Raw genomic sequence first — 17,616 nt, forward strand, 5'->3', positions numbered from 1 at the left:
ACATTTGAATGTGCTCATGTCTTTCTGAACACTATGATCCTGTCCCACCTGTCGTATTGCACCACTGTTTGGTCCCAGGCTAGCCAAACTACCCTAAAGCCTATTGAGAGGCTTTATAACCGTGCCCTAAACATTTGAGATAAAAAGCCCATTCGATTCCATCACTGTTACATTTTAAATAAATATAAAATCTTAAACTTTGTTAATTTTGTTAATCTTAAATACATAAAGTTGTTTTTTAAATGTTTGACTGGTCTTGCACCTGAGCCACTTTGTACATTTGTGAACAGGCTGGAATCCTCCAGATCCACAAGAGCTGCTGTATGTGGAGACTGTAAAGTTCCATTTTGTAAAACATCTTTTGCCCAAAATGTTTTTTCTGTGAAAGGAGCCAATCTGTGGAACTGGCTTCCTACAAATATAAAGACTCTAACTAAAATGTCCACCTTTAAAAAACAAAAGCATGGTTCATACAGCAGCAGCAGTGTGATCATGACATATGAAATGTATAGCTGTGTGTATGCGAGGTGTGCATCTGTGTGAGCTTGAGTGAATGTGTTTATTTACTACACTTATTTTTATTGCTACTAACTGGTTTTTGGACTTTTTACTGTACTCACTGTAAAAAGTTGACTCCTATATTATTTTAACTGTTAAAAGCCCTTCTAGGGACAGGTGTTGCGAATTAGCCATGGCTATAAACACTGTGATACAGGCATCTGATTGTTCTTTGTGTAATAATCTATGTTTTTTGTATCTGTCGCTATTCAAATAAACAGAAATAAATAAAATAAAAATAAATGTGCAAGGTGACCATGATTGAATAACCATTTTCCCACTCCTCTGAGTGTGTAAGCTGATTGTAAAGCCACTGCAGTCTTGTGCTGTTGTTAGACTTTGATCTTGTTGTGTAGGTGCCTGATGAATGTCGGGCATGGTGTGCCCATGTTAACACACACACACACACACACACACACACACACACACACACAATGTGGTGTAGTCGCTTGATTCACAGCAGCTTGTCATGTTCACCAGCACCATTGTATAACAGAGCCATGGACGAGCTGAGGCCAAAAATAGGGGGGGGGGGGCAAGTGCCTTGAGCTCTGTGATCCACCATATAAACAACACTCTGGGAGTTTGGATGTGTGGGATGAGGGCATGTTGGAGATAATGTGAGAAGACAAGCTGCAGAGAGAAGGGATTAGCTGATGATGAATCAGACAGGGGGATGTCTGTGGATGCGAGACCGAAAATAAAAGAGTTAGTGGAGAATACTGCAAAAAGTCCCTCACTGCTGCTTTTCTTTTTTAAAACTTGAATTAGTCATTGTACACACTGTATTTGCCCACCTGAGAAGAAGCCCTTCTATTTTTTTTTTGGTCATTTTTAGACCTTTATTTTCACAGGACAGATGAAAACATGAAAGGGGAGAATGACATGCAGCGAAGGGCCAGAGGTCGGCGTCGAACCCGCAACCACTGCGTCGAGGAATAAACCTCCTCTACATATGTGCACCTGCTCTACCAACTGAGCCAACCCGGCAACAAGAATCCCTTTTAATTGGAAAACTCTGTGCGTATTATGTCTCATCATTGTGTGTTTTACTTTCTGGCAAGAACATACTAACTCAACCTAATTTAAGCTTCTCCCATCACAGCTGCAAAACAGCGTGGCAAAATGAAAGTTTCTTGATTATGGAGGGAAGATGGAGGTGTTAGAGGAAATCATGACTGTTTAGAGATTTTATACTTGATGTAAATGCTCTAACCAGTGATGATGCCATTCTTATCTCCAGGCTCCGCCCAGCTGATTCTGAGGGATGTGTCCAAGATTTCAGTGAAGCTCAGGAAACGAACGGGTCCAGGTGCTGAAAAACAATGTACATCAGATAATATTAGTTATTTTGAAACTTCTTCAACAGTATGGTTTTTGGAAATCATCCCTCTACACAAGCACAACTATCTCTTGTCTATGCAGCCTATTACCTACTGCTCTTCAACTTCACATACCACCTCCTAATCACATCTGCATTGACCACCACGCACACACACGCTCTCAGGTGCACACATGCCTGTCGTTTCTCATTTCATGTATGGCTCTCTAACCACTCTCCCCGCAGAGCGATTAAGCTATTCATCTGAGACATTCAATAACACTCACACACTCACACACACACACACACACACACACACACACACACACACACACACACACACACACACACACAAAGCTATCATCAAGCAAGAATTACACCCACCGTTAACCATACAACACGCCCAGCACCCAATCAATACCAGTCCACGGCTGTGTGGAAGTGTGTGCATGTGTTTGTTGTGTGTGTGTGTGTGTGTGTACACACATGGCTTTTAATATCCCTTTCCCACTCAATAATTGCTGGTTGGTAATAATTGCCTGTCTGTCTGCCTATAGGCTATTGTGTTTATTTGACGGTGCGACTGTGTGCATGTGTACTTGCAACTGGGAGTGGCAGCTATTATGTTTATCCATGGAACAGTAAACTATAAATAACAATATGCCTGAAAACATATCAATTCCCTTTAAAAAGACACAGTGAAGAACAAAATAAGGGGTTGGGGGTGGAATAAGAACTAAAAGATTAAAAAGTAGACAAAAGAAAGTAAGAGTCTGAGAGAAAACATTGTGTACACAGCTGTGTATCACACTGATGGAAACAGCTGGACTGAACACAGAGCAAGTCAATACACGTCATTATTATTCATAGGAGAGGCTGATAGTGTTTTCTTGTGTTCTGTTCTGGCTTTATTCACATTGAAGTGTGTGTGTCTGTGTGTGTGTGTGTGTGTGTGTGTGTGTGTGTGTGTGTGTACTCACTGTCCTCATGTGTCTGCAGCAGGGTGGGCAGGCTGCGGGGGCCGTCTCCAGGTGTTGTGAAGCAGAGGGTAGAGCCAAAGTACCAGGTAAATTTCTTGAGTCCGCTGACTAATCCTGTGTGGCGTGAACTGGGGTAGTCTGGGGTGATGGTTACCACAATATTTTCCTCTGGAGACTGCTCTGGCCAGACCAGCAGCTGTGTGAATTGAAAAAGAAGGTTACTGGTGACATCTAGGTTCCCAATAACGTCTATGTATGTATGTATGAATCCTCTTTCCTCCAGCAGGTCACCACAACACCTAAAATGTCCATCACAGTTATTTGTTTGTTGTATATTTCTATTAAGTTTTGTTTAGTTATTATTTTAATCAATCAGCATTAGTTTCAGGCTACCAAATCCAAATATTGTTATTCAGACTGCAGTTATGAAATAAAACTTATTTGTACCACAGTATGGGCTGTGGTGAATCTTTTTTTGAATCCGAATGATACCCAGGGGTTTTCTGTCATTAAAGTTTGAAACTGCCAAATGTGCTAAAATGGCAAAACAATATTCATATGTCATTCCCTAAAAAAGTGATCTGCATTCCAACTATTTATTTACATGGGAATGTAGTACTTAACATAAATCCCTGCCTGCAGGCTATTAGCAGTCATAACAGCATCTGAGGACAAACACTAAGTTTGATTATCAGTCTAATGAAAAGTTAATTTTCTCTATTGTGATACTTGATTTATATTCAGAACCACAGCAGTTTGGTTTGTGTTATTGCTTTATACACAAAAACAAACATTGCAAAAGCATACACTTACATATTCATAATGAGAGATAAGCCTTGGGCAACACTGTGATATGGTACCTTATTTATACTGTAGTTTCTGGTTAAACAATAACTGGCAAAGATGTGAAGTTAGCGCCACGTTTTCATCAGAATTAAGCAGTGCGAAGGGTTAGTGGTGAGTAAATGCAAAAATCCACAATACTGTTCACACACAAGCTGCATATACTTATAGAATTCAAAATAATGGCATATTGTTGGTGAGACATGTACATCACTGCATTGCCGTTGGGGTACAAAGCAAATCTTTTATCTATATCTGTATTTGATAACACCAAAAACTCTGACCTGTAAGCACATTACCGTCTTCAGAAACCAGCACTAAGAATAATAAGTTGTGTGCATCGAAGACATTCCTCTCAGCCTCTATTTCTTCAAATAGGTGTCCTCAGTGTTTATCAAGTGAACCATATCCAGATTGGTTTATTCGTTCGTAGTTCCTTGAAAAGAACCCTACCCCACTTCTTTTCATGACACATTTGCATACAATCATCAATTTCATACTTATTCCACACTTAGCCCTTGTCTCCTTAGACCTCCTCTTTACCTTACTTTCCAATCTCAGTTTAGTATACTCTACTGAGGGTCCAAAATTTGGAATTTCTCTGCCTTTACATTTTTTTAAATTTGTCTTGAATTTGTTTAAAAGAGGCTTGGAATTACTTCTTCTAACCAACTAATATTTGCCATATGGACTGCCTATATAACCAACCAATATTTGCATTTGTCATACAAGTTTAAAGGCCTATTATGATTTTTTTCTTTCTTTTTCTATGTGCGTTTACTTTCTCCTTTGTCTTTCTTGTTTTGTGAAGACTTAAGGCCATGTCACATGAATGCAATCTGTTAATGATGGTGTTTGTGTATACTTGCATGTATTATGAATCAGTGTTCTTGATGTGTGTGTAAAGTGATTGATAGATACATACAAATTGTGTACAATCCATTGATGTGATTATTTCCTGTAATATGCAGCCTGGAGAATGCCAGAATGTTTTAAACCCCTGGATAGTTTTTAGGCAATTCTCCTTCACATTCCTTTGCAATTTATACAGTATATTGTATCTTTTAGTTTTTTTCATTTGTGTAAATAAAGAAACAAAACGTCTTACTACTCTGTGCTCTCAATGCTTTGCAAACTGTCTCAACTGCTTTGTACGGTGGCCGACAGGGGCAAACGCCCTGCAACTTAAGAAAACACACCCAAATAGACAAAACACAAGCAAATTAAGAAAACATCTTCATTAATTTGACAACACATGTGCAGCATTCAGCAAACGCTCTGCAAATGCACACAACACAACCAAATACATAAACGCGTGGCAAATACACACAACACAACCAAATACATAAACGCACTGCAAATATGAAACGATGCAAAAAGAAAAGCACACAAACCCAGAAAACAAATGCAACAAAAAAACGCAGCATCCAGATTACACAACGGAAGTTCTCCAGACCTCTAGAGGGAGCAGCTAGTGGAACAGCTTGATTTTCAACCCCACGGGGAGAGAGCGCTCTGCCTTTTTATTTATTTATTTAGTTGGGTATGGCTGCAGCCTGGAGAACTCCATAGACTGTATATTAAAGTCATATTATTATTATTATTATTATTAATAACATAATATATTAATAATATACAGTCTATGCTCCCGTCTCATGCCCTCCCGGCTGGTGCCGTCCCTGAGCTTCGGCTTTTCAAAATAAAAGCTCGCGTCTGGTCCCTATGTCTTCGTACTTTGGTGTTTTGGATGTTTTTTAACTAATCACTACGGCAATCATGTTAATGAATACAATAACTTTTTCAGCAGATGTCTTACTTACAACACGATGGAGTTAGCAAAGCAGTTTTGTGTTTATATGTGCAGGCGGGATTTATCCAGTTTGATAAATCCCACGGTAATTCGGCTGGTTTACTACACAGGGAGGGACTAGAAATCCTGTCTGTTTTTTGTTTTTTGTATTTCAAGAGCGAATTGCTCCACAATATGAATACAGATTGATCACCTATTTTGTTGGTAACCGTTGTTGTATAATCACAATATTACACTTGAGGAGGCCTATACTTCAGTGATGCGCCTTTCGGACCTCGAAATTAAACCCTCTCATGTGATATGGCTTAAACAAACGTCAACGTTAAACGCTGATGCAGTTTTAAATGTTTTATCACCACGAGTTTACAGACGTCTCTGCTGATTGAGTATCACCTGTGACCTGAGCTGAGACACACCCACCAAACGAGAGAAAACATATCTCAAACATAGACTTAATATTTACAGTCTATGCAGTTGCTCTCTTTCTCTCTCTCTCTCTCACTCTCTCTCCCTCTCTCCCCGTGGGGTTGAAAATCCAGCTGTTCCACTAGCTGCTCCCTCTAGAGGTCTGGAGAACTTCCGTTGTGTAATCTGGATGCTGCGTTTTTTTTTGTTGCATTTCTTTTCTGGGTTTGTGTGCTTTTCTTTTCGCATCGTTTCATATTTGCAGTGCGTTTATGTATTTGGTTGTGTTGTGTGTATTTGCCACGCATTTATGTATTTGGTTGTGTTGTGGTATTTGCAGCGCGTTTATGTATTTGGTTGTGTTCTGTATATTTGCAGTGCGTTTATGTATTTGGTTGTGTTGTGTGTATTTGCAGTGCGTTTATGTATTTGGTTGTGTTGTGTGTATTTGCAGTGCGTTTATGTATTTGGTTGTGTTGTGTGTATTTGCAGTGCGTTTATGTATTTGGTTGTGTTGTGTGTATTTGCAGTGCGTTTATGTATTTGGTTGTGTTGTGTGTATTTGCAGTGCGTTTATGTATTTGGTTGTGTTGTGTGTATTTGCAGAGCGTTTGCTGAATGCTGCACATGTGTTGTCAAATTAATGAAGATGTTTTCTTAATTTGCTTGTGTTTTGTCTATTAGTGTGTGTTTTCTTAAGTTGCAGGGCGTTTGCCCCTGTCAGCCACCGTAGCTTTGAGCTTTGAAGCATTGAGACCTGCTATTTAAAAGGTTCAATGTGTTCTAGAATCTAGACTATTTCCTCTTTCTTTATCCTCTGCACAGTAAATTATGTAACACTAACAGAACAGTAACCAACACTGTTGCATTGTTTTTGTATGCAGTATCACTGATGGCATACAGTGCATGACCCACACTCATTTTCTCCACACTGTCCCTGTACAGTATGAATCCCTATTATTACATGGGCAGCCTACAACTTTAATCAAGCGCCTAATGTTAACCATACTCTCCACTAAAGTTGCCACATGCAGACAGTGATGGAATAAACAGTTGGAACTCTGTGAATGTTTCATTGAATGTAGAGAGACCCAGCGACCAGGCCATTATGGAGCCTCACAGGTCATAGAGTGATTGAGTAATTGATTGAGTGATTTCAGAAGCAGCCTAAGACACATTGGAGTTGTATATTGTGTATTGATATTAATTTACTGTTTATTCAGTCAATATGCTTCTTGCTAGTTAACCACACTGGGTTTTTGGGTGTTCATAACTACACATTTAGCTTTGAATAGATCGGTGAAATGAGTGTTACAGAAACATGTTGTCAAATTCATCAAATAGAAAAATAGAAAGAGAAATATTCAGGATTAACACTGTAAATGCTGTTGCAATGTACAAACTGCTTCATGTTGTCTCTACAATCTGCACTAGCAACCCAATCAAAAACACAGGGATCTCCTATTAGGAAAAAGTCTGTTGAGTGGCTGCTTTTCTCTCTGCCTAAAGGGTGCTGCACTGCACTCAGTCTGTCATGGTAAAATAAGGTTTTCTATTGTACTTTATTATCAGCACAGTGCAGTTTGGGTGCAGTAAAAGAGTGCTGATCTGGCACCCTCAAGCATCTGATGCTAGTCCACTTTCAAAGGGTGCTGGGATGATTGGGTCTGCTGTTGCTATAGTAACATGTGCATTTTGGACCAGATTGCAATGGAAACCCAAAGTGTGCTGAAGAACACATGCAGTACAGTACTGTCCCCAAGTAGAGCTGGGACCTGAGCAGAGACACAACAACACAATAGTACACAGAGGAAAAAACACACTTTGATCTTTCAGCTGCCACATGTGGTACCTCAGGTATAAGGTAAAAGGCTTCTGTATACTGAACTAGTAAGTGCATATTTTTTGTGCGTATATTCTTTCTGCCTAATTCACTGTCAATGCATCTTTTATATAACCATGAGAATTCAAACACAAACCTATCTATTGTAGATAGATAGATAGATAGATAGATAGATAGAAAACGTTATGTAAGGTCAACTTGTCTTAAACTCCACTCCATAAGAAAAAGTATGTCATAAGACAGTTTCAAGGGCATGTAAATGTAGACTCTTCAGAAGTGGCTCTACCCCCCCCCCACGACAATCAGTTTTGAGCTATATTATTAAGGGTATTATATACAGTCAGTGATCTGTGGGGGGATGAGATGAGGCTTTGCTTCATATCCTCTTTTAATTAATATCACTATCTACTGTCTCTAACCAGCACAACACACTCAAAGACGCACACCCGCATGTGCACCGAAAAGCTCCACTGATTCTGAGTGGTAAAGCCTGGTATATAGAGAGAGCATCAGAGAGCCACATCAAAACCGAAGGAAAGGCATATAGTAATTATCAACCAACAAAAACATCAACATTCACACTCTCTAAAACATTCACATGGACCCAACGACGCACAGCAAGAATAACATGTGTTTTCTTTTTCATGTTAATCAGTTGCTTAGGGGTTGGTTGCCACAATAACGTGAAGAATAAATCGCATACCAGAACTACTACGTATGGATCACTCACACTATTCAATCCCTCGCTCTCACCCTGTTCCCCATTATCCTACTTCTTCATTATTACCTCTTATTACTCTTCTGTCCCTCACGCCCTATTTTCCTCAACACCTCCTCCCCTCTTTTCCCATTTAATCCTTTCTCTTTTTCATCCATCAGTCATTTTTATCATTCATTTCATTTCTACCTGGAGCTGATCCCTCACTTGGCTGGGCTAAGCGTATGGGTAAACAAGAGCAAGGCAGTGCATTTTGGGACATGACCTTTGAGCTAAGTCCTATAAGGGGCTAATAGGGTTTTCACAGAATTTACAGACACATCCACACAGAGGCAAATATTTATTTTACAAGCATCTATTTCTATTTAAACTGTTAAATTGATGAAAATATAGATAGATAGATTTCTTTCAGAATCCGCTATTAATGATCCATGGATTGAAGGTGTAGATACATTGGAGTAGATACCTCAGTATTACTAGTATATATAGTAAAATATTTTAATATCATTTTGATGATACAAGATTATGAGTAAAGACATTTTGAACATTTAAAAGTCATGCATTACATGATTTTTTCTGTATATCATCAATTAAAATAATTTAATTTCTCATGAAAAATACAGGTGAGATCCTGCACATATGAAAACAAATATTAAAGGTCTTTCACTTTTACTGAGCTTTACAATAATGTGTGAACTTACCGTATTTTACTAAGTGTTGTACACACACGCACGCACACACGCACGCACGCGCAAAGGCTTACCTTGTATCCCTGGTTGATGCCATTAATAAACTGCTGAGGCGGAGGGTTCCATGTGAAGCGGATGGTAGTCGAGTTGATAGCTAAAACTTCCACTTCCTGCGGAGGTGCTGTGGGAACTAAGCACACAGACACACACACACACACACACACACACTTAACATTTAGCTGCAATGGGTTCACCACAGGGAAGAGGATGAGTATTTAAATACAATGGGAAAAAAACAAATACAGTATACTTGGAGCCCTAAGCTGCAGAATTAAACAGTTTTCAGGGTTTTTACTTTTACTTTTTCAACAAGTAGTGGCTTTACTGTATATATATCATACAGCACCATATTTCAGTATTTCACACTGAGATTCAGTTCATTTTTTAATTAAAGATATCTGCTAGGCTTGCAAAAGTGAAATGCCAAACCTACACTGCTATTCTCTGCTGAAAAATGACCTAATTTCTCAATAAAATTCATCTCATCTATTGTATTTTCCATTCACCTGTTTTGCATAGTATCGGTTTAGGAATGACTTATGGCATTTTTCCATTACGTGGTACCTGCTCGACTCTACGCTACTCGCCTTTTTTGGTTTTCCATTAGGAAAAAAAGTCCCTGGTACCTGCTAACAGGTACTTTTTTTAGTATCACCTCTGTCCAGGTTCCAAGCGAGCTGAGCTTATACCAAAAGGTGACGTGAAAACCTGCAGACTACTGATTGGTCAGAGAGAATCGTCACCAATCACTGCGTCATCATTGCTAGCGACAGATGGGGGTGTCCTGAAAGAAAACGCCATTTTTAAATAGTTTAGCCAGCGGTGGTTTTTTTTGCTGCCTCCAGCTTCTTTTGAAACTAAATGTTTCTTCTGGCTGTGGCAACAGCTGCCGAGAGTCAAAAACAACACACCTTCAACGTTCGCGTTGTGTGTGTCGCGTTAGGTCACGGCAGTTTCCTGCGGCGTCGCTATGACGACCAGCCACGCTCGCCTCAGGCATGAGGCGGTACTAAATCTGCATTGGAAAATGGAGGACGGGGCACCGCGGCCGAGTCGAGCCGAGTAGAGTAGAGTAGAGTAGAGTAGAGCTGGTACTAGCAGTGGGGAAGCGCCACAAGTGAGATTAGGGTACTGACCCTTCAGTGAATGGTGCTGAACAATGAGAGCTCATAAAGACAGCTAAAATTATAAATATAATTATTAATGATTCAATCAGTGACCTCAGGAGGACAGACAGCGGCCACAGAAAGTAAGATGACTCGCTGGAATTGTTGGTTCAGTCCTGTAGCCACATCACTCATCACCTTTATTACCTAAATGATGTTACTGCATAGTACGCCAGATTTAAAAAAAATAATGGCCAAAATCGACACAGTAGAGGATGAAATATACTGGTTTTTAGTCCGCGGTATGGGTCAAGCTAAAAAATATTGGATCTTACATTTCCCAAAATGCAACTGCATAGTGTCTTTTCATTTTTAGAAAATTGCCTACTGAATGCCCACTTCATTCAAACCCCACAGTGTGTTATATATATATATATAATACTTGCCCCAAATATTCCTGGTGACATCATCAGGCTTATTTTTCAAATTTAGGACATTTTGCTTTAGAGCCACAGAAGACTCTATACAGTACAACTGTGGTCACAGCCTGGATAGTACTCCTTGTGACAGGTAAACTGAATCATGTGTTAAATCACTGGAGTGGCCCTTTAACTTATAGAAATATAACTATTGTATCCATGGAAAAAGTATTGACTTGCTACTTTACTTTACAATTGTGGTGCACCAGCATTACTAGTATGAATTACTGATCCTTTGTTGAACAGATAAAAAAAATTCAACAATAAAAAGTTGAATAATAAAAATGTGCAGTCAAACTAAACCAGAGCAGCAATAATTTATATAGTGAATAGCAGAATAGCAATGTTTGAAGCGTTTATAAACTTGGCCAAGGAAACTATTATCCACAAGAGAGTGAGATGGAGAACAGAGCGCTAAGAGATGTGAGAGATTGTGGAATATACTGTGTATATTACAGTGTTTTTTTTCCCTATAAAATGTAAATGTGTACTTGTTAGATTTGAAAAAAAAAGGAGGCTGGTGGGTAAATATGGTAAACAAGGGCTGAACATGTAGTGTTTGGCTCATACAAGTGGGACACATGTTTACTTCATCCACTCCAAGATTGGTCCAATGTCTCTTGTTTATTTTCCTTTCCTTTATGTTAGTGTATGGATGTGCCTCAACATGTGAATCTGTATGCGTTATATGGAATCCATCAAACCAGCGAGAGAAAGAGGGTCCATGATAACATTAAAGTCAAGAAGAGCAGAGTGTGACTGTGAAATGTGTGTGTGCTCTCATACATACAGTATGTGTATCTGTGGGCCCATGTTATGGTGATTACACTGTAAGGGGTTTATGCTGATGCCTGAGAGCCACATAGTGATAATGCACTGTTGCATGATGGGAATGCCCTTTATATCTTACGTTTGAGCCAAAGAGGCCAGACGACACACAGACACACTGAGAGAGGAGAGTGAACAGAACAAAAACTAGTGAAAATTGAAGGGAAGAGATAGTGAGAGAGAGAGAAATAGAGCCAAAGGATGAGAAGAAAGAGAGGGGGATGGAAGATTAATTAATGTTCAAGATCATCAATGAATCCCCCCCCCACCCCAAACCCTGCTGACAGTACTCCTGGGGATCGGCTTCTAACCCCTCGTGGCTCACAGCTACAGATAAAGCACTAAACTCTGTCCTCTGGGGAAAACTTAGTATGCGTGTATGCCTGTGTGTAAGAGAGCGGGAGAAGAGCAATGTTATCAGAGTCTAAAACTGAGTTCAACCACATCCTCTCAGAGATAGCGATAGAGAGAAAATGTCCAATCCATTGCAGCCACTCCCATTAAACCACATTAGAATAATTAATGAGCCTAACTCCCTCTCCTGAGTCTATAAACCTGTCCTGAACTCTTGCAATAATGACTGTGAGTTTTATGTATGCATGTGTGTGAGCAGCGCAGCCCATCTTTAATAAGGATTATATACTGATGAAATAAAAGTCAGGATGAGAAGAGCGCGTGTTTTAAGCCCCTGACACACCAACCAGACGGCCGACCATCGGCAGAAAAGGCAGTTGGACTGATCAGTCTCCCCGAGTTGGTCAAAAAGGTGCCTCGGAACACACCAAAGCGAACGAGACGTAATACGTCTCCATAACAGCATGCGGTGCTAATCTGTATTTTCGCCCAAAAATGAAAACCGGCAGCTGATTGGACGAAGGCGTCACGTGGGTCTGGTTTCTCCAGAAATTCAAAGCCAGACTGTCATGGTGGCTTGTTCAGAATACGATCTCATATTGTACTAAAATAGTTCACCGAAACGTGTTTCTGAAAACATTTTAAGCGAGAAATGGGCCATGCAGTTGCTGAATCTGTCTTCATTTTAGATCAACAAAGGTCAGTTTAAAAGATTTTCGTCAGATTTTGAGAGACTCTAGTCACGCTCATCCCGCTCCCCGTTTCTGGGTTAGCACTCCACCAATCAGATGGGTCATTTGAGTCCGACTGCTGGCAGTGCCCGCCTTCCGATTCAACATGTCAAATCGGCCAAAATGAAGGCCGAGGGCCCCTCGGACGGACGACGGCACAGAACACACCGAACAGACTCGAGTCACTGACCTCGCCAGACTGTCCGACTAGTGTGTCACGACCTTAAAGAAGATTTACCCGCACGACCACTTCCTCTCGTCTACCTTTCATTTGTTCACTTACATTCGTCCGTCTTTCACTACATCTGCATGGATTTAAGTTTGAAAGACATGAAAGTGTGTTCATCTGTGCAGCCTTGTTTATTACAATCAACACTCTATATATCTATCTATCTGTAGCTTATAATATATTTATAGAGGCCCACAAACTTCCTCCAGCTAACCCTGCAGCACCCCAAGGTGCTGGCCAGATGGGAGGTGTAATCCTTCCAGCAAGTCCTGGGCCACCCCTAGGGTCTCCTCCCAGTTGGTTGAAGCGGATATGCCTTTCAGGGGATGCCTCAGGGGCAACTTTAACACAAGTCTGAAATGCATTAACTGGCTCCTCTCAAAGCTGAGCTCCTCATCCTATCACTGAAAGTGAAGTCACAAGCCTGCGGAGGCACTGCTGCCTTTATCTCTTTACTCGTTTGGTCACTACACAAAAACATAAAAATAGATGAGGATTTTTTACCTATACACTATTGCAACCTGCTACCATTATAGAAATGTGTCTGTGGTGTACTGTAGTGTAAACGATTTAGGAGTGTATGCGTCCACACAGTTCATTAAAAAGCAAATATCTGGGCAGGTAAAGCTAAAGTTTTCTATAAGTGCGTAAGTGTTGGAAATGGCATAGTCACAGGCCAGTTTTTTAAAGTAAGTTTGTGTAGGAGGGAAACCTATGGCCTTCGTACTTCATATTCTCTTTCATATCATTAATAATGAAGGCCAAAGAGCATTTGACGATCTCAACAAGACAGTAATTACCATCAACATCCTTTGATTTCTATCTACAGCTAATCTATTACTCAAGCTCACAGAGTCCATGAAATAATGCTCTCCCTATTTATACATGCACAACCACCAAATCTAAATGTGGGGGTGTATAAGAAGAAGTAGCATGTCCTCCAATGGGTGAGACCAAGGTTTGGTTTGTTGACTTAAAGAACTGTCAACAATCTATTAATCAGACAAGAGTATGGTGAATTATTGCTGTCTCATCTCAAACTTTTAATCATCGAGTTATTAACTATTATTCTATTTATAAATTGTATTTGACCACCAGGAAACACTCACCCACAGCTTGAGAGCTATGGCTATCTAGAACTGTACCTTTGCAAAAGTGTGCCATATTTTTCTTGCAAGCCAATCGGAGCAGACTAGGCTTTTCGTGAGGGGGGCTTAAAGGGACAGGTGCTAAAACGGAGCGTTTCAGACAGAGTGTGAATACAGGTATATTCAGACGGACAGTATGAGAAAAATAATTTGGTTTTTGAACATTAAAGCATGTAAACATGTTCTAGTAGAAATCCAAAATAAAAGCCTCCTTTGTACATTGAAAGATCACACAACTAATATTTCTATGCTGGAATACTTTAAGTACTCTAAGCTGTGTGTAGGCATGAACTGATTTCTTGGTACATTTGCTTTGCCCTCTAGGAATGAGAAAAAAACCTCTGTGTGTGTCTTAACTCACCTCCCTGCAGAGTGTACTCAGTGACAGGGCTGCTGTAGACGCCCAGGCCGGCTCCAGTGAAGGCAGCCACCTGGATCTGGTATTGTGTCCAGATGATCAGATCTTTTAGCAGACAGTAGTTGGTCTCTGGGCTGCTGATGTTCTTCTCCTGATAGTCCCCTGGCAGCCCTGCCAGACGGTACCTACACACAGATACAGACACACACACACACACACACGCACGCACGCACGCACACACACACACACACACACACACACACACACACACACACACACATACACGTAAATATGTTGGTTTGTAAGTGAGGAAAGTAAAGTGATTCAGCATACAAGTCAAAACACACAGACACGTGTATATTATGGCTGTGGTAGAATTAGGGTTTCAAAATTCCGTGAATTTGGAAACTTTCCATGGGAATTAACGGGAATAAACGGGTATTAATGGGAATGAACTGAATCTTTTTTAATATTGCTTGTTATAATACTGTTAGTCTATAACAGAGAACTGAAATGTAGTTGAAAAAAACCCCATCTTACAGCATAAGCTTGGTTAAAACAACCTGATTTAATGCAACTTCAGTTGAATGTCCTCCCTATATTTGTCAATGACATTGCTATTAACCTATGTGTGTTAATTGTATAGCACACTTGTTCTTGATAGGCTGGAAACAATAGACAGCGCTGATGGTTAGCTTAGCACGCATTTAACCATAACTATAATCTAGCTACCTTCATATATTTATACTGTGGATATTTGCACATTCTATCCTCTTCATAAAACACAGCTCTTTTCATTTAATTTTTTTTAATTTTACATATTTTTTATTGTACGTTTCTTTTTTATTCATGATTCTTGACTTTTGCAGTACTTAAAATACCAAGACAAATTTCTTGTATATAAAAACCTACTTGTTAAGTCGCTTTGGAAAAAAAGCATGTAAGGAATGAATGTAATATAAACAAATGTGCTCATAGAAATACATCCCAAACCTGGAAATACGTTGCACATAGCTTAATATAATAATATAAAAGCATACTAGTGTGCATACTGTAAATGCCTGAATCCACATTAAATAATAAACAAAAAATTCAATTTAACACAGTATCATTTATGTTGGACATTGGACAGTCAGAGAAACTAAGGATTTCTTCACTTGAATCATGTCAAAATCGCTAAAGAATAAAATCCTTTAATGCCTGGTAGACATCTCTGAATAATGCACCTTCAAGGCCTTCGCTTTACTACATGTGATGTAAATGTCCACTTAAAAGGATATATGACCCGACTAGACAGGGAGGTGTAATACCACTTAGGTATTGTACATATCTGATGGAGCTGAATGGAGTAATAATCCACATGTCAGCGTTTTAATATGGCGCCTATTGGGTGTAACAGGATATTCCAACGTTTCACTGACTGAGTCAGCACTCTATCACACATGCATGCTGTAAACACACACACACACACACACACACACACACACACACAAAGGGAGGAGGTGCCGGAGGCTGACAGGGGATCTCTGTAGTAGGAAGGAGATAACCCCTTTCTCCTCTCTCTCCACCTGACACAATGACAATGACACTTACACTGGGGGAGGAGCGGAAGGGGGGAGTAAAAAGTGGGAGAAAGAGAGTGAGGATGTGCCAGCTGATACAACGAGGAGAAATGAGAATCCAAAGGGGAGGGCAGGAGGAGGTAGACGCTCTGTCCTATCGAGCTGAAATGATGACAGTGGAGATGTATGTGCGTTTCTATTTTCAACTGATTTCTGAAGAGGAGAGAGATAACCCACGGAACGAGGATAAAGATCTGATAACTTCTACTGCAATTATATGCAAATTTCATGTGAGGCAGCTGATGACAGTTTGATTAAACTCTCAGTATGTCACACTTTACATAGACATCAAAGTGAAGGACACTGGACCAAGGGCAGCCAGAGCTGTAAAGAGCACTTGTATCTGTGTGTGAATGTATGAGTAGTTATGTACAGATAAAGAGGGGGACTACAATATACATTTTGATAGGTTTTTTTTCTATCCTAGGGCTGCAACTGAATTCTTTGCAGTATTGAGTAATCAGTAATATATATATATATATTTTTTTACAGATGTTAAATTGTATAAATGTCAGAAAATAATAAAAAAATGTCTGCCACAATATTCCAGATTCCAAGCTGACCATGTGAAATTGCTTGTTTTGTCAAAGTCCTGAAAGACTCAGAGTGAAGGCTTTTTAACGGCAGTATAATAACATACATAATACTGTGTGTATGTTTCTGTGTGCGTGTATATACCTGAGTACGTATCCTCGGAGGACTCCGTTGAGCTGGGGTTCTGGCGGAGGCTGCCACTGGACCATGATGGACTGGTTTGTCCGCCCACTTGCCACAATATTCTTTGGAGGAGCGCTGGGTGCCTCCTCCCTCAGCATCAATCTGACACACACACACACACACACACACACACACACACACACACACACACACACACACACAAAGAAAGAGAGACAGAGAGAGCAAGAGCGACAAATGTTTAGGCATCTTCTAATGAGAATATCAGTATTGCTAAAGAAGTGTAGGCATATAATTAGTGCTTTTCATCTAGTGTCCAACATATCATATATGTCGACAGTTTGCACAGGCGCAGATTATTAGGTGAGCAGGCTAAAAATTAATTTTATAGTATTTCTTTCCCAAGTATCTTCATCTTTTCTAGTCTGGGGGTGAGACCATCTACAAACACATTATCATGATTGTCACTGGAGATACACGGGACAGAGTTGCAACTTATTATAGAGAACCATCTCGCAGATTAAACAGCTCTGATGAATTCTTATTGAATTCTGTGCTCATCTCTCTCATCCCTAGTTCTCCACATGTATCTTGCAGATTAATGTAATACATTTGCTTTTCATCTCTGGCTATATTGTTCATTTATTTCAAACAAACCACCGCTGCTGCTGATGGAGACGTTTAACGCATCACTTCCAGTGCGCCGGAGGATTTCTCCTGGGAATGAACGAGCTGACACTGGGTGTTTAAAACAACAAATATAAAAGTGTTCATGAACTCGGTATAAGTTGACTGTGTAAACAGGTATATAATGTCTGTATATGCAGATTGCTGTTAAATCTCTCCTTTTAACTTCAGG

The 17,616-nt window shown here is 40.0% G+C and overlaps 1 protein-coding gene across 1 annotated transcript in view; it reads right to left on the reverse strand.

Annotated features, from left to right (window-relative positions):
* Nucleotides 1-17,616, reverse strand: part of sdk1a (sidekick cell adhesion molecule 1a) — a 252,960-nt gene that overhangs the window by 52,379 nt on the left and 182,965 nt on the right. The window contains 5 exon segments of the mRNA XM_078276505.1: nucleotides 1,775-1,873; nucleotides 2,860-3,055; nucleotides 9,242-9,357; nucleotides 14,464-14,645; nucleotides 16,761-16,901. Of these exon segments, the coding sequence (XP_078132631.1) occupies nucleotides 1,775-1,873; nucleotides 2,860-3,055; nucleotides 9,242-9,357; nucleotides 14,464-14,645; nucleotides 16,761-16,901 (734 nt within the window).

The sequence above is a fragment of the Sander vitreus genome, chromosome 2, assembly GCF_031162955.1.
Source record: "Sander vitreus isolate 19-12246 chromosome 2, sanVit1, whole genome shotgun sequence".
NCBI classification, from domain to species: domain Eukaryota; kingdom Metazoa; phylum Chordata; class Actinopteri; order Perciformes; family Percidae; genus Sander; species Sander vitreus.